The 25,332-nt window shown below is 40.9% G+C and overlaps 1 protein-coding gene across 1 annotated transcript in view; it reads left to right on the forward strand.

Annotated features, from left to right (window-relative positions):
• The window catches only part of LOC126457250 (tRNA-dihydrouridine(20) synthase [NAD(P)+]-like), an 80,438-nt gene extending 56,931 nt beyond the window's left edge, over nucleotides 1–23,507 (forward strand). The window contains exons 5-6 of the mRNA XM_050093407.1: nucleotides 3,876–4,205; nucleotides 23,226–23,507. Coding sequence (XP_049949364.1) covers nucleotides 3,876–4,205; nucleotides 23,226–23,337 — 442 coding nt within the window. The 3' untranslated portion in view covers nucleotides 23,338–23,507. The remainder of the gene's footprint in view (nucleotides 1–3,875; nucleotides 4,206–23,225) is intronic.
• Nucleotides 23,508–25,332: the final 1,825 nt, after the last annotated feature.

The raw sequence follows: 25,332 nt of genomic DNA on the forward strand, positions 1-25,332 counted from the left end.
GATAAGTGTAATGCGCTGTGAATACATAGAAAGAAAGATCCTTTATCATTTAGCTACAATACAGCAGGTCAGCAAATGGAAGCAGCTAATTCTGTGAATTATCTGGGAGTAGGTATTAGGAGTGATTTAAAATGGAATGATCATATAAAGTTGATCGTTGGTAAAGCAGATGCCAGAATGAGATTCATTGGAAGAATTCTAAGGAAATGCAATCCAAAAACAAAGGAAGTAGGTTAAAGTACACTTGTTCGCCCACTGCTTGAATGTTGCTCACCAGTGCGTGATCCGTACCAGATAGGGTTGATAGAAGAGGTAGAGAAGATCCAACGGAGATAGATAAACTCCAGTGGAAGACTGCAGGAGAGATGCTCATAGCTCGGTACGGGCTTTTGTGTAAGTTTCGAGAACATACCTTCACTGAGGGGTCAAGCAGTATATTGCTCCCTCCTACGTATATCTCGCGAAGAGACTATGAGGATAAAATCAGAGAGATGAGAGCCCACACAGAGGCATACCGACAATCCTTCTTTTCACAAACAATACGAGACTGGAATAGAAGGGAGAACCGATAGAGGTACTCAAGGTACCCTCCGCTACACACCGTCAGGTGGCTTGCGGAGTACGGATGTAGATGTAGATCCTTCCCTGCAACAACAGCTTTTCTGAAGTCCATAGATGGAAATTGTCCTTGCAACTTATTCATTGATCCTATAATCGTCCTGGCCTCAATTCCCGCTAGTTACTGTCTCACACGCAGCTCCATCCCTGCCCCAGGACCCTAACTTCACTTGGCTTGCACTTACATACTCCTCTCCACAGCGTACTTTTCCTCCATTCTACCTCCCTTTTCAGTCCACTCTTTCCCATCATTGTGCACTGTGCACGACTCCTCCTACCTGTACCCAAAATGAACTCAGTGGTGTCATTTTCGTATTGCGTGCGCCTTCTGTCCGTGTATCCCAGCTGTCAGTCACCCGTACCCAACTGTCTCTCTCTTCACTGACTCTTTTCTCCCCAAATCAGTTTCCCCAAAATCAAATCTAACCCCAGTCGAGCAGCAGTGCTGGATCACAGTGCAGTCAGCCAGGACAATAAAGCTTACACCTCTGTGCGTGCACATACACGCATGTGCACTTTGTAGCTCTGTAGAAGGATTCATCCGAAAGCTTGAAAAGTTCTGTGTCTTGTTTATATCCTAGTTGATGACTCAACACCTCTGCTGTTTGGTGAGTTGTTGGTTCGTTACTTTAACAATCTTACACTAATTTATCAGTCTGGAAGTCACTGAATGGGTGAGCAAAACACAATATTTGCCTATTTTTGATAACATTTAGCATTGGTCACAATCAAGAAAGTGAAAACAGGATAGAGTTTGTTGAGCCCCATAAAATACACTGTTTAACCATTAATGCTTCATCTTTGGTGATGGCACTGTCAGTGAAATGTTTAAATCTAATTAAGAAGCCAACAATTAACAATAAAAACTAAAGCAACTGATGTGGAGTCAGCTTAATATCTGTTTTCAGGACTGAAGGATTTACTGTCATAATTAAAACAAAACAAAACAACGAGTTGAAAATATGTGGCTGAATAACGGAGGCCATAAAGGAAGATAATTCATTCAGAAATATTGCATATTAGAGGAAAAAAATTCAGTGTTTGTGTCAGTGTACTGTTTCACAATATGTTCTATGGATGTTCTCAATTGTCCTATAGCCATTAACTGTATCCAATACCTCTTTTTTTTTTCCAAACAGTATAGCCTGCAAGTTTACCAGTTGTGAATTTTTGCTGTAAATATGGTTTTGCACTTTTCCTTTCAGAACACAAGAATGTTTTATTTTAAGAGTAACTATTTAATGTAGTTTATTGCTCATTTGTATTAATTATGACAAGAGAGAGAGGGAGAGAAGATATTGGGCCAAACATGATACAGCCTAAAACTTAATACCCTTAAATCCCATCATTAGGCTCCCTAGCTTAGCACTCATATCTGACAGATGAATGATCACCATTACTGTCATCTTCTCCCATTTGATAAGACACTGCACACAGATTTCAGGTTTAATTCTGGATATTGATATGATGTTAACAAACTTGATCCACTGTTAGCCACATACTGGTACTGAAAATTACTGCCATGTCAGGATCTGAATTGGCTGTATCTTGAGTTACCCAGTGGCCATATTGACTGTTGGAGGCTAATTAAGACTGTTGTATTTGATTACACCAAAAGTACTTCATTTTGTAATTTATAATTGAAGAGTAGCATAAAAATATCTTTCCTTTTTATGCATATTTGCATGGGATACCTTTGCAAATTCATCTTTAAGGTGCAATCCATCTTCATAGGATGTTGATTGTAATACCTGTGTTGAAACATGTTGTTCTTGGTGAATGATAAAGATATAAATCTTTACATTGTTTTTATGAAATCAAAAAATGGAAAGCCCAGGCTGGAATAACAACAGTATGGGGAAGATAGTTCACTATTCTCTTAATGGAGGTGTTGAGTCACAGACAGACATAATGAAAAATAATGTTGGAAATGTTCAGCTTTGAAAACTCACACATTCATTTAAGTACAACTCTCACACACAAGACCAGGGTCGGGAAGAGGCATGTGATGATGAAGGGGAGGGATGGGAGAAGGCACTAGTGCTATGTTTTTTACTGTAAACAACTTTCTGAAAACAGTCAGTTGCTGAAATTAAAGCATAAGCCAAACATAACATGAGCTCCCATGTTAAAGTAGATATTTATTAAATGTACTGTGCATTAAAAAAGTATTCCATATTGTGAAAGATGAGAGTATGGACTGAAACGAGAAGAAAATGTCCAGTAAACATGGGTTCTGAAATGCTTACAAACACTTGTTCAGGAGAAGAAATGTGTTTCACAGTGGTGAAAATGAACAAATGGCCATAGCTCTTAAGATATGCGTTTTAGAGACCGTGTTTACTGTACATTTTTTTCTTGGTTTGGTCCCCTCAAAACAGGGAAACATGAAAGCAAAGAGCATGCAGCAGAAGAAAGAGAGAAATTAGCATTTAATGTCATATCAGCATCAAGGTCATTACAGATGGAGCACAAGCTCAGATTGATTCAAGGATAGGAAAGAAAGTTAGCCATGCCCCTTTAAAGGAACTGTCCCAACATTTTGGGAAATCACAGAAAACCTAAATCAGGAAGGCGGGATGCAGGTTTTGAACTGTCATCGTCCCAAAAGCAACTTCAGTGTGCTAACCACTGTGCTATCTCATTCAGTTGCAGTAGAAGGTAGGTGTTTGACAATACGGAGGGTGAACAAATGCTCATGGCTCTTAAGGTATGCATTTAAGAGGCCATGTTTGATGGACATTTTCTTGTTTTGGACCATACTACCATCTCCCAAAACATGCATACCTTTTTTTAACTCTTGTATGTGAAGAGTATTAGTTTATGTAAAATTTTGATGTTACATGCACTCTTCTCAGTTATAAGTTTTTGGTGAACACCTGTTTTATGTGATAAAAAATGATAGGAGAAAAAGGAGGCTGGCACATCTATGCCACTACACTGTGCCAACTGAACATACAATCATTGCATGTTCCACTGGCACAGCATAGCGGTGTGTGTGTGTGTGTGTGTGTGTGTGTGTGTGTGTGTGTGTGTGTGTGTAAAAAGTTTTCACTCTTTTTTTTTTTTGTATCCCTTTTGACACCTCAACGATTCCATTATTTGGTGAGCTGTCTCCTTATGTCCTAAATTATTTACATTCTGACAGAACTTTCCTTATCATGCAGTAAATAGTATGTACATAGTGACACACAATGCACATTATCACTAAATGTTACACTCAGACATAATGCTAACCATTGTTTTACCTATTGCAGTTCACTCTGGGATTTAAAGGAGTATTGCTGCAATAAACAAGCAGAATATAGACAACTTGGTTTATTAACAAGAGAAGATGTAGTTCCTTCTTCTTTGCAACCAGCTGCCAAAAAAAGGAAACTTTCAGAGGAAGAAGAAAACATCACTGAATGGAAATGTGTATTTAGGAGAAATGATTATGCTTCTGACACAGATTTACCAAAAACACGACTATTAATGTGGTCACGGAAACAAGGATTGAAGCAACCCATTTACAACACACAACAGGAAGAGAAGCTTTTCAAATCAGTTGTCACATTGAATGGGAAGAAGTATAGTTCATCTTATTGGTAAGTTCTTATTGCTTCATCAGTGTACACACGCTAACAATACTTCATAAGAAAAAGTATGAAAACATTTATGCATAGATGTTTTACATTTCCTTGATTTAAGACTATGCCAAATCCAGGTTTTCTTGGAAAGGGTATGCTTGTTTGTATAAGTACTTGACAATATTTCTGTGCAAGCGATGTATTCAGCAGTCTCATGAACCACTTCTCAACTTTTGTAATCACCAAATTTTTTATAGCTTGAGAACAGTTTCAGTACAAGATAATGATGGAGGATATGAACGCAAAAGTAGAACAAAAACTAAACCAACACCAGCGAATAATTTTGTGTTTAATACTAGAAATACCAGAGGTCACACATTAGCAGAACTTGCTGAAAACAATGTGTTTGTCCTATACTTCTAGAAGAAAAAAATGGGCCTGGCAAGAACCAAATGGAACTAAAAGTGAATTGGACCATATTTTATCAAACAACAAAGAAATTGTACATGGTGTGATGATCCTAAGCAACTTTAGAGTTGCAATTGTTCATAGACACAAAAGATGGAGAATAAAAAAAATAGAACAAAGCTAGAATGAAAAACTTCAGGCGTATTGACTCTGAGAATTTATCTAAGAATAGAGATGTGTACCACATTAAATGGTATAACAAAGCTTTTGTAACCATATGTTAAACAAAGACTTTTCTATGGGCAGATGCGAGCGCTAACTGTAGTTCATTAGTTATGAACTGCAGATGAAAACTGAAGAAAATGCAGGAAGGATACGAAACCTGGATTAGTTAAGAGCCCAGAGTTTGTTTGGAGTTTTAGAACAAGCATTAGACAAGGACTTACTGAAACAGGGCAAAAGGAAAGTAATAGAGGACAAATGGGTAGCTTTGGAAGATGAAATAGTGGAAGCAGCAGAGGATCAAATAGGTAAGAAGGCAAGGACTAGAAAAAATTCTTGACTAACATGTATCATATTGGTTTTCATTAACAAAATGTAGTGGTTAATAAATGGAGAAGAGAGACCGTGAAAAAGGGAAAGAATGAAAGAAATGCAGATCGGACTTCGTTATTCGGAAAAGCTATTGTTGGGGTGGTCCTTGTGGCGTTTTTGAGCAAAAGTTAAACCAATGTCCACTACAAAAATTACTGAAAAGAAACAGAGAATAACAGAATGTAACTGACAGGGGGAAGTGGCGTAGATGAGAGATCATCCTTTACCAGGTTAACTTATCTTCTTTCGGGCGGCGTCCAGGTCTTCAAAAATCTCCTTCATTTCTGCGTGAAAAATCTGCTCCGAAATCTTGCAATAGTCCAGGAATCACTAATTTATACCAATTAAAATCATCTTGATACTGTATGCAATTTAATTCACTTTGCTACTTCCATCCTCCGAATTTCTTAACAACTCCCACAATGTCTACACATTACAATCCGATCAAGATTAGCCATTAAGTTTTTACGTCAGCATCAGATCACGTCTGCCTTAAGCTTCGGCTAACAAGAGACAATTGAAACGGATAGAAAACAAAAAAGAGTTACAATTTTAGTAGTTTCTCTGCCGTCGAGCGCTCATACCAATGCGACGGGATATTTTTTATCTGAGGGAACGAGTGTAGCGCGGCGAAATTCAAAGTCCTGCTACAAAAAGGAGAAATACAACAACGCAGCAAATGAAGCAGTCAAAAGGGGAGTACACATGTCTAAAAAATGAGATTTGCAAAAAGTACAAAGTGACTAAGCAGAAATGGCTAGAGGAAAAATGCAAGGCTGTAAGGCATGTACTATCAAGGGAAACAAGGGAAAGATAGATTCCACCTATAAGAAAATTAAACAGACCTTCCAGAAAAAGAGAGTGGCCGCATGAATATCATAAGCTCCTATGTCAAGCCAGTACCAAACAAAGAAGTGAAAGATGGAAAGTGGAAATGAGAGCCATGCTACAGTGATTTGAGGAACATCATAGTGATCTAATGTTGATGTCTCGGGTGATCAAATTCAGCTGATGTAAATGCTATGGAACCCATATGGGTTGCTATCGGGTGCCATCACCATGTGCGCAAATCAGTGGCCCGTTATTTAAGCAAATTACAGGACTTGTGTGTAGACATCTAATGCCAAATATCTCCACAAACCTACCAACGAACTGTTGGATCCCTGATACACAGAATCAGTGATGTATTTCATTCCAAAGACAGTCAAACAAGCGATTAAGCAGATGGTCATAATGTTTTGGCTCATCAGTGTAAATTTGAATGTTAGGAAGTCTTTTCTGAAAATGTTAAATATGGGCAATAAGCAGCTTAGACAAGATGAGAGAGCAGATTTTGATATGTGTTGCTACGGAAGAATGCCGAAGATTGGATAAGTAGATGAAGTAACTAATGAGGAGACACTGAATCTGTTGTGACAGTGCCACGACATTTAACAGTGCCGCCACGACAGTACGCGCAAACGGCGATAGAGGCGCTCCGCAACTCGGCTGAGCGCGGGAGCGCCACCTAGCTACGAACGGCGCCGGCCGCATGTCACGGCACGGCAGTTCGAATAAGATATACTGAGTTGTTATCATGTAACGAGCTATTGTTTCTAAGTGAGTGTGTTTGAATATCTACGCAATTTTTGGTGGTTACAGGTTATAACACTTCTTGGCGACGAGGTCGGATATTTTCACTGCGTTGTGGATTTGTGTGTTCGTGACGGGGCAGACATGGAACAGCTTATGCAAGCGCTCATTGAACAACAAACACAGCTGACAGCTGCTATTCAGGCGTTGTCGATGTCGCTTACTCATCGTCTGTCTTCCTCTTCTCCGCCTCCATTCCCTCCTTACGACGAGGCTGCTGAAGACTGGGAGGATTATGAGAAGTGTTTGCGGCAACACTTCTTGGCTTTTGGCGTTGTCGGCGCTCCTATGTGTAAGTCATTATTTCTATCTTGGATTTCCCCACGGATCTATCAGCTGCTATCTCAGTTAGCCCCTCTGCGGGAACCTGCCTCTCTGTCCTTCCAAGAAATGTGTGACTTATTGTCTAACTATTACCGAAAAAACACCCACGTCGTTGCAGCCCGCGTGGCGTTCTACCGGTGTCGTAAACAGCCCCATCAATCTTACCAGGCTTGGGCGGCGGAACTACACGGTCTGAGTAGGAAATGTCAGTTTGTCACGGACACTCATCATGAGTCTTATGCTGATTCAATGGTTAGGGATGCTATTCTATGGCTTGCTCCTGATAAAGAAGTTCGGCAACGTGCCCTACAACTGCCAAACCCGTTGTTGTCGGAAGTTCTAAGCATCGCTCAATCCTTTGAAGTGTCTCGCGCTGCTGGCGCACAAATAGACGCGTGGTGTGATGTAGGCACTGTACAGTCAACTTTTGACACGGACAATTTGCCTGTTTCACAGGAGAACGAAGATGTGGTGGCGGTTCACTCACGTAAACAACGTCGCGTTGGGCCGCAACGCTCGCAGCGAAAACAGCAGCCACAGAAGCAGGTTCGTTCCGCACTTCCTTCTTGTCCACGTTGTTTCGTACAGCATGACAGGGCCGCGTGTCCAAAACGTTGGGCCACATGTAATTCATGTAGGAAAAAAGGCCACATTGCTTCTGCGTGTCAGTCCCCTAAAGTTCCTGTCGACGAGAACGAGGCATCGGACATGGATGTTAACTGTGTGCTTTCTCAAACAAATAAGTTAATTGTTACTGTTCGTGTTCTGGATAAAGACATTCGCATGCAAGTGGACATTGGCTCTGCAGTAACTCTCATTAATTCTCGCACATATTTGGAGTTGGGCTCCCCTCCCTTGTCTCCAGTTGTGCGAAATCTGAGAACTTATAATAAACAGAAAATTCCTATCATTGCCCAGTTTGATGCTTCCACTGCCTACAAGTCTGTTGTTAGGCCCCTCACGTTTTATGTGGTGGATCATGCGGGCCCTGTAAACCTGTTCGGTTATGATGCTTTCCAGTTGTTCGGGTTCTCCATTGATGATGATGTGCACCTCATATCTGAGGATATTCCGTATCAACAGCTGGATGGATTGTGTTCTGAATTTTTGTCCGTGTTCTCTGCTGGTCTGAGTCGTGCCAAGGATTTTGAAGCCCACATTACTCTTAAACCTACAGCTCGCCCTAAGTTTTTCCGGGCACACCCTATTCCGGTGGCGTTGCGTGCACCTGTGAAGGCTGAGATAGACAGGTTAATAGCTTCAGGGATTCTCCTTCCTGTTACCTCCAGCGAATGGGCATCGCCAATCGTGGTGGTTTCTAAACCAAACGGGAGTCTGCGATTGTGTGGTGATTTTAAAGCCACTGTCAACGCTCAGAGCCTCATTGACGCTTATCCTCTTCCCCATCCTGAGGAGTTATTTACCAAGCTCGCTGGGGGCCAGTTCTTTTCCAAACTTGACTTATCGGAGGTATACCATCAGTTGCCGTTGGATGCCTCTTCCAAGGAATTTCTCGTCATCAACACTCCTTGTGGGTTGTATCAGTACCAGCGGTTACCATTTGGCGTCGCTAGCGCGCCGGCCATTTTTCAGCGGTTTTTGGAACAGCTCATGGCATCCGTTCCCGACTGCATAAACTATCTGGATGACATTGTTGTCACGGGGGCCTCCACTGAGGAGCACCTTCGCAATTTGCGTTCACTGTTACGGGTTTTGCATTCGGCTGGGTTGAGATGCAATCTGGACAAGTCACAGTTCTTCCAACCCTCCATTGTGTATCTTGGTTTCCACTTGTCCCGTGAGGGTATACGTCCTCTACGTCAGCACGTTGCGGCCATTAATGCTCTACCCCGGCCGTCTACTGTCAAAGAACTTCAGGTGTTTCTAGGCAAGATTGCTTATTATCACAAATTCATTCCATCCGCGGCGGCGGTAGCTCATCCTCTGCATCAGCTGTTACGCAAAAACGTCCCTTTCTGTTGGTCCGACGAGTGTGAGCAGGCTTTTGTCCGCCTGAAGGCTCATTTGCAGTTGGCACCTTGTCTTGCCACATTCCGTCCGGGTCAGCACTTCGTTCTGGCGACTGACGCGTCACAGTATGGCCTAGGGGCTGTTCTCGCCCATCGGTATGAGGATGGGTCGGAACGACCCATCGCCTATGCTTCCAAGACCCTCAACGATGGGCAACGGCGTTACTCTCAAATCGAAACGAGGCGCTCGCTATCATTTATGCTCTAAAAAAGTTCAGCGTTTTTTTGTATGGTTCTAAGTTTCACCTCATCACCGACCACAAGCCGCTGGTCTCTCTGTTCAGCCCATCGGCGTAGCTTCCAGATAAGGCAGCTCACCGCCTGCAACGTTGGGCCTTATACTTGTCTCGTTTTCACTATGAGATTCACTATCGCCCCACGGCCCAGCACGCCAACGCTGACGCGTTGTCGCGTTTGCCGATGGGCCCCGACCCGGTTTTCGATCGAGATGAACTACTCTGTTTCCACATTGATGAGGAAGAGCGTCGTGCGGTCGAGGGTTTTCCACTTTCAGGTTCGCAGGTCGCGTCGGCTACTGCGCGGGGCCCGGTCCTGCGTCAGGTGATTGGTTTTGTTCAACGGGGTTGGCCGGACAGGACCAAGGGCCGGGCATCGGATCCCCTTCGCAACTACCATGCCTTGCGCCTTCGTCTGTCTGTTCGTGATGGTGTTGTTCTTCTGGCCACGGATGGCGCATCTCCACGGTTCGTGGTGCCAGCCTCTCTTCGCAAAGATCTCCTCAACCTGTTGCATGAAGGCCATTGGGGTATATCTCGGATTAAGTCCCTGGCCCGCAGGCACGTTTATTGGCCCGGTATTGATTCGGGCATCGCCCACATGGTTGCTGCGTGTGGTCAGTGTGCTCAACAACTGGCTGCACCTCGTACAATGCCCTTTCCGTGGCCTGATCCGGCACAGCCATGGGAACGGGTGCACGCTGACTTTGCCGGCCCCTTCCTCAGTACTTATTGGCTACTGTTGATTGACACCTTCTTGAAGTTTCTGTTTGTTGTTCGATGTCCGTCGCCCACCACTGAGGCGACGACGCTGGCTTTGTCCAAAATCTTTGCACTAGAAGGTCTTCCATCCACGATGATCACGGACAATGGCCCTCAGTTCTCTTCGCAGGCCTTCGTGATTTTTGTACTGAACCAGGGATTCATCATGTTACAGCACTGCCCTTCCATCCGCAATCGAATGGGGAGGTCGAGCGCCTTGTTCGCACTTTCAAAAGCCAGATGAAAAAATTCCTTAGTGATTTTTCCACAGATGATGCTCTGCTGCAATTTCTGAGTTCTTATCGCTTCATGCCTCTGGGTGATCGCAGCCCTGCTGAACTCTTGCATGGCCGCCAACCGCGCACTCTACTGCACCTGCTTCACCCTGTCATGCCTTGTGCTGTGTCCCCTAGTGCGAGAAAATACTCGGTGGGTGCCGACGTGTGGGCACGAGGTATGGGTCTCGCCCTAAATGGATTCCAGGGGTGATCAAGGCTCTTCGTGGCCGCTGGCTTTGTGAAATACGTACGGACGACGGCATGATTTTTCGCCATTACGACCAGATGCGCCCATGAGTGGTGGCCACGCCGGTGCCACCGCCCCTTCCTTCGCCTCCACCAGCCCGAGAAGCCAGTCCTGTCGCTGCTGCCGATCTACCGTACGTGTTGATGCAGCCGACGTCGCTACTGCTTCCGAGTACGCCGGAACCGGCCCCAGTCGCGACGCCGCCTTCTCCGGGACCCATCTCGCTGGAGCACAGCCCCAGGTCCATGACACCTATGGATGCTGCTCCGGAGTTTTCACCCATCATCTCGTCCAGGAGGCACGTTCCACGCATGAGCTTCCATCCTGGACATTTTCGACCATACTCTTTTGTCTCTCCGCGGGATCTTCTCGGGGCCTCACCAGAAGCCATGGATGTCTCCGCACTGTCCATGTCTCCAAGGAAGTGAGTGTTTTTTTTTTCAAGGGGGGGAAAGTGTTGTGACAGCGCCACGACATCTAACAGTGCCGCCGCGACAGTACGCGCAAATGGCAATAGAGGCGCTCCGCAACTCGGCTGAGCGCGGGAGCACCACCTAGCTACGAACGGCGCCAGCCGCATGTCACGGCACGGCAGTTCGAATAAGAGATACTGAATTGTTATCATGTAACGAGCTATTGTTTCTAAGTGAGTGTGTTTGAATATCCACGCAATTATTGGTGATTACAGGTTATAACAGAATCGAATGAGGGGAAAAAATTATAGCACAAATTGACTAAAAGAAAAAGCAATCAGTTTATAGGATACTTACTTAGGCGTCAAAGAATTATCTGTTTGCTTTTGGAGGGAAGTGAAGAGGGTAAAAATAGTAAAGGGAGACCAAGAGGTGATACAATAAGCAGGTTCAAACAGGTGTAGGATGTAGTAGTCATTCAGAGATGAGAGAAGAAGAGACTTGCACGGGATAAACTGGTGTGGAGAGATGCATGAAACCAGTCTTCACACTGAAGACCACAACAACATTGTCATCAAATTAAATTAAATGCGTTTAGATTCTTAGAAACATAGAGAATATTTTTTATTGATGGTACTCATTAAAACAGCAATTAATTTTCAAAGCAAAAGAAAATCTCGAATGATTTAAGGCAGCTATTAGAGAGGTAGAGTTTCAAGTGAACAATAATAGGAACATGACAGAATATACCGAATCAAAGCTATTCATTAAAGTCTATGAGAGGATGTGGGAAGATAAAATGAAAAATTGGTTTTAAAAATAACTAGAAACAGTAAGAGTATGCAAAAAAGAAAATAGAAACTGATGTTGGTTAAAAAACCCTGTCATCAGTTAAGATGGCACATGTCACACTAATTAACAGAGATAAATTGTACATAACTTTCCACAATTTCATCATGTATTTGTATAGTTCAAGAAATGAATCAAAAACAGTGATAGTAATGAAAATAATTACATCAGTTAGTAGTTCCAGATGAGTTGTATAAAGTTGTTTGAGGCATGAAGATGATGGAGTTTCTAAAGAAAAGGTGAAGCTGCGGGCAGATACGAAACTGGAATTTAATCAGATAAAGGACCTAGCTGACATCAGAAGTGGTTATAGCACCATGGACAATCTGCAAGTTGTGAATGAAATGATAGAACATAGTAGTGAATGCAAGTACCACTTTGTATGTGATTCGTGGATTTTTGAGAAAACATTTGACATAGCTTAAATTAATCTATACTAACAGTCCAAGAGAAACAGGCATTGATTAAATCTCTATTGGTAAACTGAAGAATTTATACATCAACACCACAGCTTCCATTACACATCATGAGGATAGTGGGAAATTCAGAAGCACAAGAGAAACCAAGAAAAGGTGGTTCCATATCGCTAAAACTATTTTCAAAATTTGTAGAGGAAGTTTTTATGCCCTTAAATTAGGAGAATCCACAAGGAAAACATGCCAATGGAAAGCTTACTATCAGTTTGTATTGTTTGTTTTGATGTCTGGCAGGGAGACATGCACTATTAATGTGAAAATTATAAGAATCGGTAAACACAGAAGAGATACATGTTGTAATTTATGGAAACATGAAAACCAACAAATGGATCAGAGAACACAATGGAGTGGAAGATATGTTCTTAGAATTGTAATGAAAATGAAAACGGTGTGGGGGATACATGTATCCAGGTGAATGAACCAAGGAAGTTCTTTGCTAGCAGTAGATGACAGTAGAAAACATGCAGCAGCAGTGTGGTTGCATATAAGTGAAGATAGTAATACATGGAAAGATCTAGAGGGGGGGAGCTTTATCTAACAATGGAAATAATATGGATTATTATCATTATTATTACTATAGTATGTGTTATATTTTTGGCCTGTCCCTACCTTCTTAATAAGCTATCCACTTTCTGGTTACTTAATGGCTTGTTAACAAATTTTTACCATTTTCAGTAGAATTCTGGTGAATTTTTGATTATTCATATCAGATCTGTACATTCTTCTCCAAACAGTTCCCTGACATTTGTTGAACTTTCTGTGTTCCTTCTTTCTATGAAATCATTGTATCTTTTATTACTGTTACTACAATTATTGTGATTCTCTTGATCGTTCAGTCCTTATATAGCAGATGAAAAATTCTTTGGATGGACCAGTATCTGAACTGCAATAAGTGCTATAATATTTTTGTATGTGACCATACACATGGAAAGCTATGTTGAAGTTTCATGTAGAGTTAAACACAGTTCACTGAAGAATATTTGTCTGTTGTGGTCACACAAACAGTGAATGTGACTATTCTTGCCGTAGTGGAATGGAGCAACACACAAACAGCAAGTTTTGTTTCTAGTGCTGGAAAATGGTGGTGGAGGTCAAAGCAGTATTGGCAAAAATGAGCAAAATAGATACCAGTAGCAAAAAATGTGCTTACAACTAGTTCAAACACTCTTGGTATGGAAAATAAACTGTTGTTGGTGCACCGTTATCTGGTTGTCTAAACTTCCTCACTAGCGTTGTGTGAAAAGATCATCATCTTCGCTTTAAGGATTCCCATCTAAACTCATGAAACAGAGCCATAACACTTGCATACTAATTAAATAGACTGGTAACAAATCTAGCAGCTTGTCTCTAAAGTGCTTGGATGTCTTTCTAAAACTGACCAATTGGAGATCCCAGACACTTGAGCAGTACTCAAGAATCAGTTGCACAAGTATTCTGTATACTGCTTTCTTTATATATGTGCTGAGCTTCCCAACAAGGTGTAGTCAGCATTCCCACGTTCCCTACAGTTGACATTATGTACTCGTTTTCATTTAGTGTCATCTCTCAGTGTTACACCTTGATATTAAATTGATGCATTGAAGCAGCTGAGCCAGTAGCATACCATTAATGTTGTATCCAAAGATTACAAACATGTTGCTCCTACACATTTGCATTAACTTGTATTTGTCCACATCTAAAGCAAGCTGCCATCATTGCTGCAAATAGATGATTATTATTATTATTATTATTATTATTATTATTATTATTATTATTTTACATCAGCACTTTGTAACAACACAAGCAGGGTCATCAGTGAAATGCAGCACATAGCACTGAAAGCATGTTTATACAAGCTATTTATACAAAATACGCAGCGCTTGGGGACCACAGCACAGCTGCGTCACCTGAGGATGTTCTTATAACAGTCCGAAACCGGTCATGTGAAAATAAAGTAATTTACAACTGAAGCGGTATTTTAAACCTCTGCTATTTATACAAACATTGAATATGCCAGAATTCTGGTATTTGTACAAACTTTGAGTATTCAAAATATACAAGCGTAACACACACAAAATATTTTTAAAAACTTTCAAAAAATTATAACAGGACAGCTTTGGTAGCTAAATGTGGGCTAGGATTCTGGTGCTGAGGGAGGAAGCAGTGCAGTTGGAGGAGGACTGATGATGGTTACAGTGACTTGTTTATTGAGGCTTCATTACAATCATTAGTGGGCAGTGAGTAGACTACGACAGCATCTCCCCATAGTCAACAACCTGCAGCTGCTGACCGTGTGTTCCACTGCTGGGTGGTTGCTGCTGTGTCATCAGGTTTCCATGTTTCCTGGCTGTAATGAGTGTGGCTGATTGTGGGAGCTGCAAGGACGTTGATGGTGATTATTGTCTGTGCTCAGAGTGTAGTGGTCTTCTGTTGATACCCTGGCGAGGGCTGTGATGGCTGGAATGTCCTGTCATACTCCTGGGATGGTGGCCAAATGTGGCATCTGGAGGCTTAGTGGCAGGCAGTGGTTCATGTCCTGGCTGAGGAAGAAATGTCTGCGCCATTAGTGTGGCAAGGAGTAGCACAAGCTCAACGTCACATCAGTGCCAGCTGTTCAGTGACGATCGGCTGCTTCACATGTCTGTAAATAGTGATTCTCTGTGCTGATTTGTTCTGTTTTCTGTGGTTATTGTGCCATGCCAAATTGTCTGGAATGTGTTGGTGACCCTTTGGCTGCCGTAATTAGGTTGTGCTACTCCTCCAGGCTGTCACGCATTGGCGGCAAGTGTGATCTTTCGTCACGGAAGCATGGCAAAGTCACTGACCATACAGTCCCCTTGTTGGCTGCAACTGACTTGGCCTGGCATTGACACAGATCTCCTGCTTGTTCCAAATCTTGTTTATAACTTCATCCTTTTGCAAAATTATAAATACTAAATAACAGATAATTACGGGCGATCGGGTTTGAACTGACGAACAGCAGCTTGCCAGTCATTAGCATTAACCTCTGCTATGCCATACTGCATGCACTATAATTTACGGCATTTACAGCATTGCCCCTCTCCAGGAGAATCAGTGACATGCTGTTTCAGAAGTTCTCATTGGAGCTAACTACAGCACCCAGCATCCAAATTTTGTGACTGGTCCTCTGCATGGCGATGCTTGGTGATCATCACCGTCTGGTCATGTTGTTACATCCTTTTTGCTATGTTGAGTATTAGAGGTAGCACCTTTCATTGAAGTTTTATAGTGTCTCGTGGGTCTTCAGTCTCCTCGAATCTTCCATCATTGATTTGTGTCTGTGGACTGTAGTAGGGCTCATATGGAGAACATGGACTAGATCTCTGTGCTTTTGTATTTTTGATGAAGGGTCATAATCCTCGACTTCATATGTGATGTCTGACAAGTGATGAAGTAGCTGACCCAGAGTAGTGATTTGGTAACTTTTCCAACAGTCCTACTTTCCACAGGCATATAAATCCATTTTTTAAGTCTTCTGGGTTATAGCTCAGTCGCTTGTGCTTGGAATTATAGCACTCTGTCTTTCTCCAGGGCATCCAGGGTTTGTATGTGAGACAGCTGCATTGCTTCTTCATTTCTGGCCAATAAGATGTTTCATGTAATCATCCTGAGCACCATCTGGCTGAAACAGAAACAGTGTATCCATTGTCACTTTGGGATCATGACCACAGAGCAGAAAGAACGGTGTGAAGCTCGTGGTGTCTTGCTTCATTGTGTAGTATGTGAATGTCATGACGTGCAGTATTGTAAGCCAATGTTTGTTTGTCATCAGCGTACATTTTGAGAGCATATCTGCCAATGTCTTGTTAACGCATTCTGTGAGGCCATTTGTGTGTGGATGGTAGGCAGTTGTCTTCTTGTGGATGATGCTGCAATGTGAAGTTACCCCTGATATTTGTGTCAATTGGAAAACTTTTCCACAATCAGGGATCATCACATGCGGTGCTCTGTGTTTCAAAATTATGTCTTCTACAAGGAACATTCCAATGTCTGGACTTCGGCAGGTGGCACAGCTTTAGTGACGGTGTAGCAGGTGAGGTTGTCGGTTCAGAATATCATCCATCGAGTCCCATTTGTCAACTTCATGAACCTCCCCAGGAGGTTGATTCCATGGAATGGCACTGCTGCAGGCGGGATTGATATCAGATGCCCCAGAGCTAACTGCGGCATGTGCTTACATTCTTGGCATTCCTTACAGTGACTCGCATAGTGTCTAATTGTTTGGTAGATACCTGACCAGTGATAGCTTGATCTGATTTCGTCTACAGTCTTTACTAATCTGCGGTGACCCGATGTTGGAATGAAATTGAAATACTTCAGGATAGCTGATCATTGATGAGATGGTGTGACATGCAACCATTTCTGCCCAATCAGATCATAGTTCCTTTTATACAATGTTCTGTTAATTAATTCCAATTCACTTTTGGTTGGTTCCTCCTCCAAGGCATTTGTGGCTTTCATCAGTGCTAGAGCTTCCCACTGTTCAGCAGTGATGTCATTTAAAGCAGCAATGACTGAAATTTGACCAACATTGCTGTGTTCTACCAAAGGATTCCTTGAGACAGCCAGTGTCCTTGTGTGTGAATCCATTTTTGTATACCACTGTGATGTTGTACCCTTGAAGCCTCTGTGCCCATCTCACCAGTCAATCGGACAGATCCTTCAGGGCAGTCAGCCAACATAGAGAATGATGGTTTGACACAGTGGTGACTGTTTTGCCAAATAAATACAGCCAGAACTTTCTGATGTCCCAAACAACTGCAAGGCACTCTTTCTCAGTTGTAGAGTATTTCATTTCAGACTGGGAGAGCACTTTGGAAGCGTTTCACCGTTTCAGAAGCTTCCTGAATGTGCACTAGTACTGCACATATCCCATAACTGCTAGCATCAGTAAGATCTTTCTTGCCATACATTGTCCCTAAGGAGAAGGAAAGATCTCTCTTGCATCTTTGTCCAGCAAAATTTGGTGTGCCGCTGCATTAGAGCTTGCAAAGGATGTGCCTTGGTACAGAAGTCCTTTATGTGTTGCCATTAGTAAGAGGATATACCGAGAAAACTTCTCACATCATGAGTTGGAAAATTTGTGACTGCTCATATTTTCTCTAGATCAGGATGGACTCCATTACCATTCACTAGCTCCCCCGAAATTATTTCTTGGGTGGTGAGGAGGCACTTTTTTGGATTTGAACAGAGGCCTGCAGTCTGATCACACTTCAACACTGTTGTCAGGTGGCTTAGATGTTCTTCAAGTGTTTTTGAAAAGAAAAAAATACAATGTCATCCAGATAGCAAGACACATAATCCATTCAAGGTGTTGAAACAGGTTGTCCATAATACGTTTGAAGGTGGCTGGAGCACTACATGTTGCAAGTATAATGACTTTAAACCTATAAAGGCCATCAGTAATTGTGAAGATAGTTTTTTCACGGTCAACCTCTTCAACCTTCCCTTGCCAGTAGCCTATCTGCATGCCCTTAGTTGAGAAATACTTTGGTCTTTTCAAGCAGTCTAGGATGCCATCAATGCCCGGCAATGGATAGACATCTTCTTTGTGATTTTGGTCAGTCATTGATAGTCAGTGTAGAAATGCCTTATGTTGTCCCACTTCTTCACAAATACCAGGACACTCTGAAGGTTCAATGGAGTCATCTTGCAGCATCTTCTTCACTTCCTCCCAGATTATCTATTACTCAACCAATACATTTTTTGAGTGTTAGCTGAATGATGCATGATCTCCAGTGTTAATACCATGTTTTACTGTGGACCACTTGGTCTGTCTTTTCCCCACTCCAGATTTGAAAGCATCCAAAAATTGGTGCAGAGTGGCTATCACTTGCCAACATTGTTCTTGGGTTAACCCAGATACTATTAAAATGACAGATTTTGAGGGCTGTGTTCTGTCATTGTTAGTTATTCTTGCAATCCATCTTTCTGGTGGCTGGACGTATTTCGCATTATCAACTTTCAGGACAGTTGCTTTCATTTCATGAAACATAGTCTTCTTTAGTTGAGATGGTAAGTGTCTGACATTACAGAAAAGGAAGGTCCTATGTTGAGTAGTGCCCAGACATGTTTATCATCGATGATGACAGTGAGATTTCCTGATATCTTGGTTGTCACTTATGGAGGATTTGCATCTGTGACAGCCTCACCTACATAGATACCCACCTTGCTTAGTTTTCCTGACATTGGCGGTGAGGTAAGTGCTGGTTGACTGTAATCGTTTGCAAGTGAGTGCCATAAATATAATTCTTATGATGGTTGACTTCTGGCAGCATAGTAATCATTAACAACTAGCTTACTTTCTCTGCAATATCATACAGTGTGCTGAAGGTTGTCGGCCATGGAAACACACTGATGTGTTTCATTTGTCCTATAAACGTCTGTTCTTCTATGGGATGTTATACTTGGTGTGGGAGTTGGTTGTAACTGTTAGTTGGGTGCTGGGTGGTTGGTTGACGGTGGCAGAGTCCATTCTTCCTTGCATGTTTGGCTGGTTGTGGAGACTGAGTGCTAAAGATCAATATATGTCTTCTGCAGCATTCTCTGTTACCTTCTGCCATATCAGGTCAAAATTCATAGCTGCTGCCTCTTGCTTACTCAATCCCGACAGGTCTGGTTGCTATGAAATGCTGTATCACTTCTCTCGCTAATTAGTGTGTAAAACATGTGAGATCATGGTGGTCTTCACAACTTCCTTGGGGATCACATTCAGAAGTGAGTTATACTCTTTTGTCCAATTTTTTTTTTCTGTTGCATTTTCTCAATGCACTGGCATCACTTCATGAAATCTGCAGTTTTTGTGACGTCCTTTACCAAAAGAGCTTCTTACATATCTTTTCCAACTTCTTTTATCAAGTGCGAAATTTTGTCAGTTTCTGTCATGTTTGGATTCACCATGTGTTCTGTATGTAGGACTGTGCCATTTCCCCATGATGTTGGGCCCTGTTCTTCAGTTGTTCTTCCGCTAAGTGGAATTGCTGTTGATTGTCACCAAATGTTCCCTTCAGCTTGGCCTTATTCCAGCTATAGAGCTTCTTGTCATCATTCCCAAACCAATGCTGGACTGTGCCGTCTAAGTAAAGGTGCACATTTGCCAATTGCATTATATCATCCCACCTGTTGTATTTGGCAACTTTGTCCAAACCTTTCAGTCATTTGTTTGGATCCTGATGAGCATCTCTAGAGAACACTGATGGATGGCTGACCTGCAGATGAGTTATCGATGACTTGGAATCCATTGGTCTCCTGAATATACAGACTGTGGGAATGATGTAGTGCTTGTATTCCAGTTCCTGTCTGTGTATGTGATGGCTTTTACATTGCCTAATTGGAGCTGCAGCGATGTAGATTTTTGGAAACAACTGATGTCTCCAGCAGACAATGGCACATCATAATCACCTTCATATCCAAATCCAAAAGTGGGTTTTTCTGTGAAATATAACACTTACCCCTGAAAGCATGTTTATTACCAACACCAGCATACAGACAATACAGAACTGAATTCCTGGATGGAGAGTACAGCTATTTATACAGACATTGAAGATTCCAGAATGCTGACATTTATACAGACATAAATGTTGCAGAACATACATGTGTTACAGTCATAAGATATTGAAAGAGCCATCCAGAAATGATGAATACTAAATAACAGAAAATGTGGGTAGTCGGGTTTGAACTGGCCGCCAACAGCACTAACTACCACACCACACTTCATGCACCATAATTTGCAGCAATATAGTTAATGTGTTGTCTGACTGTGGCAAAGTTTTATCTACGCAAAATATCTGTGCAAAGGTAAATACGAAGCTCATTTTTAAAAGACCCAGAATCTTCAATGACTGCACTCAGCATTGTTTTATACAAATGTCTTTGCAGAAAGCATCAGGTTATTGGTTATTTTTTCTGTAGTAGGTCTTCTGATGAATTTATTGCACACAATTCTCTCTCTCTCTCTCTCTCTCTCTCTCTCTCTCTCACGCGTGCATGTACGTGTGTGTGCGCGCGCGCGCGCGCGCGCGCACACACACACACACACACACACACACACACACACACACAATTTACATTATGTGTGTTTCCAGGGCACAGTCAATCAGTCCCATTGTCTGTTAAGTATGTCCTTTGACATTAATTACAAATCAGAACTTTGATAGACTGCATGGTGTCTCACTGGTGTGTATCTTGCATGCTTATATTCTGAAATCGTGGAGGTACTTATGCATAAACCGGTATGGAATAGTTTTCTAGGTGAAAACTTTGCAAGCAATGTGTAAAAAGAATTGTTCTGCTCGAAAACAACTCTTTTTAGTTTTGAAGTTGTATCAGCAGTTTCTTTTATATTTTCAGGGCCTTACAACACAGTAAAATTAATTAGTATGTACATGCTACCCATACTACCTTGAAGGTGCTGTTGTTTGAGTTACTTGCCAACTTTTGTATTTAATATCAATATATTTTAATAAGATTACATCACCCAGGAGAAACTATGTATTCTTTTGTGGTGAAGTAGCAATATGTGGTTAAATAACAAACTTTTTTTCTCCAATTCATCTGGTATAAAATTGATTAGTTCCACAGTACAATAAATGTTTAATGTGGCCAACACCCCGTATCTTCAGTAAGCTTCAAATTCTGTCTTACAATTGACTTATTTAAGAAATACAGGTTGTGACTAAAAGATTCATCTGTTTTCACAAAACTATGTCTTATAGATGAACGAATAAAGATAGTAACTTGAGATCCATTTTAACTTGTGCATAGAAATATGAAGTTTTTATTTTCAAAGGAACCATCTGATTTTATGAGGGCTTATCTTTTACAAGTGTGATTATGCAGCCCTGCGGTACTTTTTAGAATTTCATTTAGGATCAAAGTCTTAATTTGAATTTCACAATTGTTCAGCCTGCTGTTGTAGCAATTGAATCCTGTGTGGTTTGCAACACAAACATCACTGAAAGTCCTCATGCCATTAGTGAATTATTAAAACTGTAGTAGGCTCAGTGCCACTTTGCACAAATGCAAAATGCTTTCTGTTGCTGTGATGCACATTGAGTAATGAATGAGCAAGCAATCTAACTGTATTAGGAGACCCTTTCTATTGTGTGGCAGAGAGTACTTCATGCACTTCTATCATTCGCTCCTCTTTCTTGTTTGATTCTTGGATAGTATTAGAGAAGACCTATGTTGTTAAGCTTCATTATGTACTTAAATTTCTCTCATTTTACTGTCTGGTTACTTTGCATGAAATATGGGGAAGGAAGTAATATGTTTGTTGACTTACTGGAATGTGCATTATTCAGAATTTTGACAATGAAACTTTCTATGACACTCAGTACCACAGAACTTGAGAATTTCTGTGACGAGCTCATGCTTATTGAACAAACTCTTAATGATATCTGCTGCTCTTTGCTGAATGTTCCATATCGATTCTATTGATCCTACCAGGTAGTGGTGTCAAAACTGACAAGTAAAAGAAAAAAATGGTAAAATGAAATTCTTGGGAGCTGCTTCCTTTCTACATTGGTTACATTACCTTAAGATTCTTCCAGAGAGTCTCAGTCTGGCATCCTGATTTTGCTCATGTCTCAAGGTTTTGCATCACCAGTATTTTGTCATGCCATTCCCTCAATTGTAATCACAATTTTATTGTTACAAACATATTTTGAATGGAATTCTTATGTATTATAGGTTTTATACAAAGATTGTGAATATAAGATGTAATAAAATCTTGAACTGGATGACATTTGATGTGCCCACATTTCCAGAGATGTCATTAGTGTGTTTCATTAATGCCATTAACAGAAACTACATCTGTGCATATTATGAGAATATATATATATATTTGTGTGTGTGTGTATGTGTGTGTGTGTGTGTGTGTGTGTGTGTGTGTGTGTGTGTGTACATACATACATATGTTCCACATCTCCTCCTAAACCATTCCACCAATTTCAACCAAACTCGGTACACATATTCATTCCTGTCAGACAATTGCTGTGGGGGTAACAACCACCAACCTATCATAGTGCAGGAGATATGGTTTCATAAAAAATGAGATGCGTGGAAAACTGCCATAACATACATGCTGTTTAAATGTGTTTCTGCTGTGCTGTATTCACATTTTAAGGGTGGTATCCACACACTGACAGAAGTGTATCATGGTACCACACATAGATTAGATGATATGATGTCATAAACACAGAGATGCGTGAAAAACTGTCATGCATGGCATTTAAATTTATTACATATTTACTGTATTCGCAACATATTTTGCTGGTAATAACCACATGGGCCACTGATTGTACCTACACAAATATATCATTGTATGACACATAGTTCAAGAGATACACGAGATACATGAAAAATGCTGCATCGTTCATGAAGTTTTAGTATATTTATTCTTTACTACTAAGACATTCCTACACTCGAGTTAACTTAGGAAATACCTGACACCTGGCAGCACTTTTGGCTACTTGCAACTACAAAGGGGCGTTGCTATAGAGACGTTTACAAGACCACATGGTAGACATGTGAAGCAGCTGTGCCCAACGTAATTCTTATACATTTATACATTTGTATGTTATGCGTATTTTTTTGTATAACTGTTTCATAATTTCAAAGGTGTTTTCGTGAATACCTGGAAGTGAAATTTTTTTTTTATTCTTCTCTACAAACACAGTTTATTTTTTGTTTTTGTTACTAACAGAAAATTTGCAAAATGAATATTCAGCCAATGCCAGGTTTGTCAGCTAGTAATTTATGTGCATTCAAAAAAGTGTTTGTCTTACAGGGAAAAGAACAAAAGAAGAGCTGAACAGTCAGCAGCTCTTACTTGTTTGTGTGAGCTTGAAATTGTGGATGTTGCTGAATTGGTGAAGAATGGAAGTGTTCGGAAGAGCTGACACGTCCTCCAAAATAGGAAGACCTTTATTACCTCTCTAACTTCTGTATTATGAATGTAAATATATTAAATTATTGATTTAAATAGCCTGTCTCCAGACCCAGCTTTTCCTCAGACTGTATATGTACATCCATACATTATATTAAAGGTGTATTAAAGCATTTGACTATTCTCGAGCATTTTAAAACATTTGACTATTCTGGAGCAGAGTTGATGATAATTGTTTTTTAGTACCTTTTGCTAAATCTTTTTGTCATATTTCCTACTGATGTCTTTTCTATGTTATAATAAAGAATTTTTTCTGAGAAGCTATTAAATTGTGCTTTTATTTATGCCTTTGTAGTCTATTTAAAATCTTGACTGGTAGCAGATGTAACAGCATTGTGCAGCGTGTTTCCAGACTTATTTTTCTATTATTTTTACAGTTTTGACATTTACTTTTTCCACTGATAGTGTCATGTCTCTTTGTCATAATTCGTTATTTAACTACAAAAAAAAAAGTCTGTATGGACACACTTTCTGTAGTCTGCATTGTTCCTGCATTTTTACCACTAACTTTCAAATCAATTTTGGTTGAAATAAATTTATTTCTCTCACAATTTGTGATGTACAAATCTCCCTGCAGAGAGACTATCATGTATGGCAGAATGTTTGCTGTGCAATTTTATTCATACATTGAGAAGTGTATTTATAAATTTTACAGTGGAAAAATTGAGTGTGAAGTGTTGTTCTTCTGTTCTACTGCCATGTTGCCAATGAAAGAAACTGAGATTTGCTGAATATTTCATAATCAGCATTTATAATCTCTGTATCGAGCAGTTACAGAATGTAAAAGCTATTTTGGGCATGAAAGTTGCCAATAGTTGTTCGTAGGAGATTAGGAGGCAGTCGATGTATTATTAATGAACCATTTGTGTTGACATTAGCTGGTTTAGTCATTTGAAGCCAAATTCTGTAAACATTTGTATAAAAAGTTTGTGCCTAAACCACTTTAATTTGTGCTAAGTAATTTCTAATACAGATTTGAAGGAAATACACAGAAAAAGTGTTTTTGTAGAGGGAAGTATTACTGGTTTGTTCTGCTGCAAAGTTGCTAACAGTAAATCAGAAGCATTTGATCAAGGACATGGTATGTGTATTTAATGATTTCAGTTGTACTTTATAACATTGAGCTTAAACTTCTTCTTTTTTTATTATATTTTGTGAACACCCATTTGACCAGAAATCTTATGTAAGAATGATATCCAGGAACACAGACACACAGATATAATGTGCATGAATCCATACCTGTCAGGGCTTTACAGTTGTCAGCCATAAATTTACAAACAGCCACAGACAATATGTTGTGTAAGCTACTGTTGTGATTTGACAGCATATTCGATAAAGCCTTTTGTTAATTTACATATATTAAAAATGAAAAGTAAACTTTGGTAAGAATTTGACTTATCTTTTCCAGGTGCTAACATGCAACACAGAGAAAGTGATTGAAAAAAATGTGCAGCAGATTTTTTTGCAGCAATGTATTATGCTTGAAAACATTGAGCATATAACAATAGTGCTTGACTTGCTGCAAGAGTGCCCTATTAGTTTGAGCACCATACTGGATTAATTATCATTGCTTGCATGCAAGGACATGCTGATAGGTGTCATACATGCAGTTTACTGAATGACATCATGGTTGTATTATGGGCTTGAGAGGGTCTAGGTGATCCATCTGAAAAATTGTCCTGCATATTCAGCGTGAGTTGGCAGGTGCTGGTGACCCATGAGAGGCATATGTCAGTCATTCTGTCCCAGATTGCAATGGCATACAGATTCATTATTAGATGGCCACTTCAGATGAGCAGCCACTTTTAACTACACAATGACTGCAGCACAGAGTAGAGTGAATGAATCCAGAGTGGCTGAGGCCATCAGGAACCATTTCTGGAAGCCAGACGACTATTGTTTGTAAGTATGGCATAGGCCAAGAGAATGCCAACTACCAGAGTACAGT

This window comes from Schistocerca serialis, chromosome 2, assembly GCF_023864345.2.
Source record: "Schistocerca serialis cubense isolate TAMUIC-IGC-003099 chromosome 2, iqSchSeri2.2, whole genome shotgun sequence".
NCBI lineage: Eukaryota > Metazoa > Arthropoda > Insecta > Orthoptera > Acrididae > Schistocerca > Schistocerca serialis.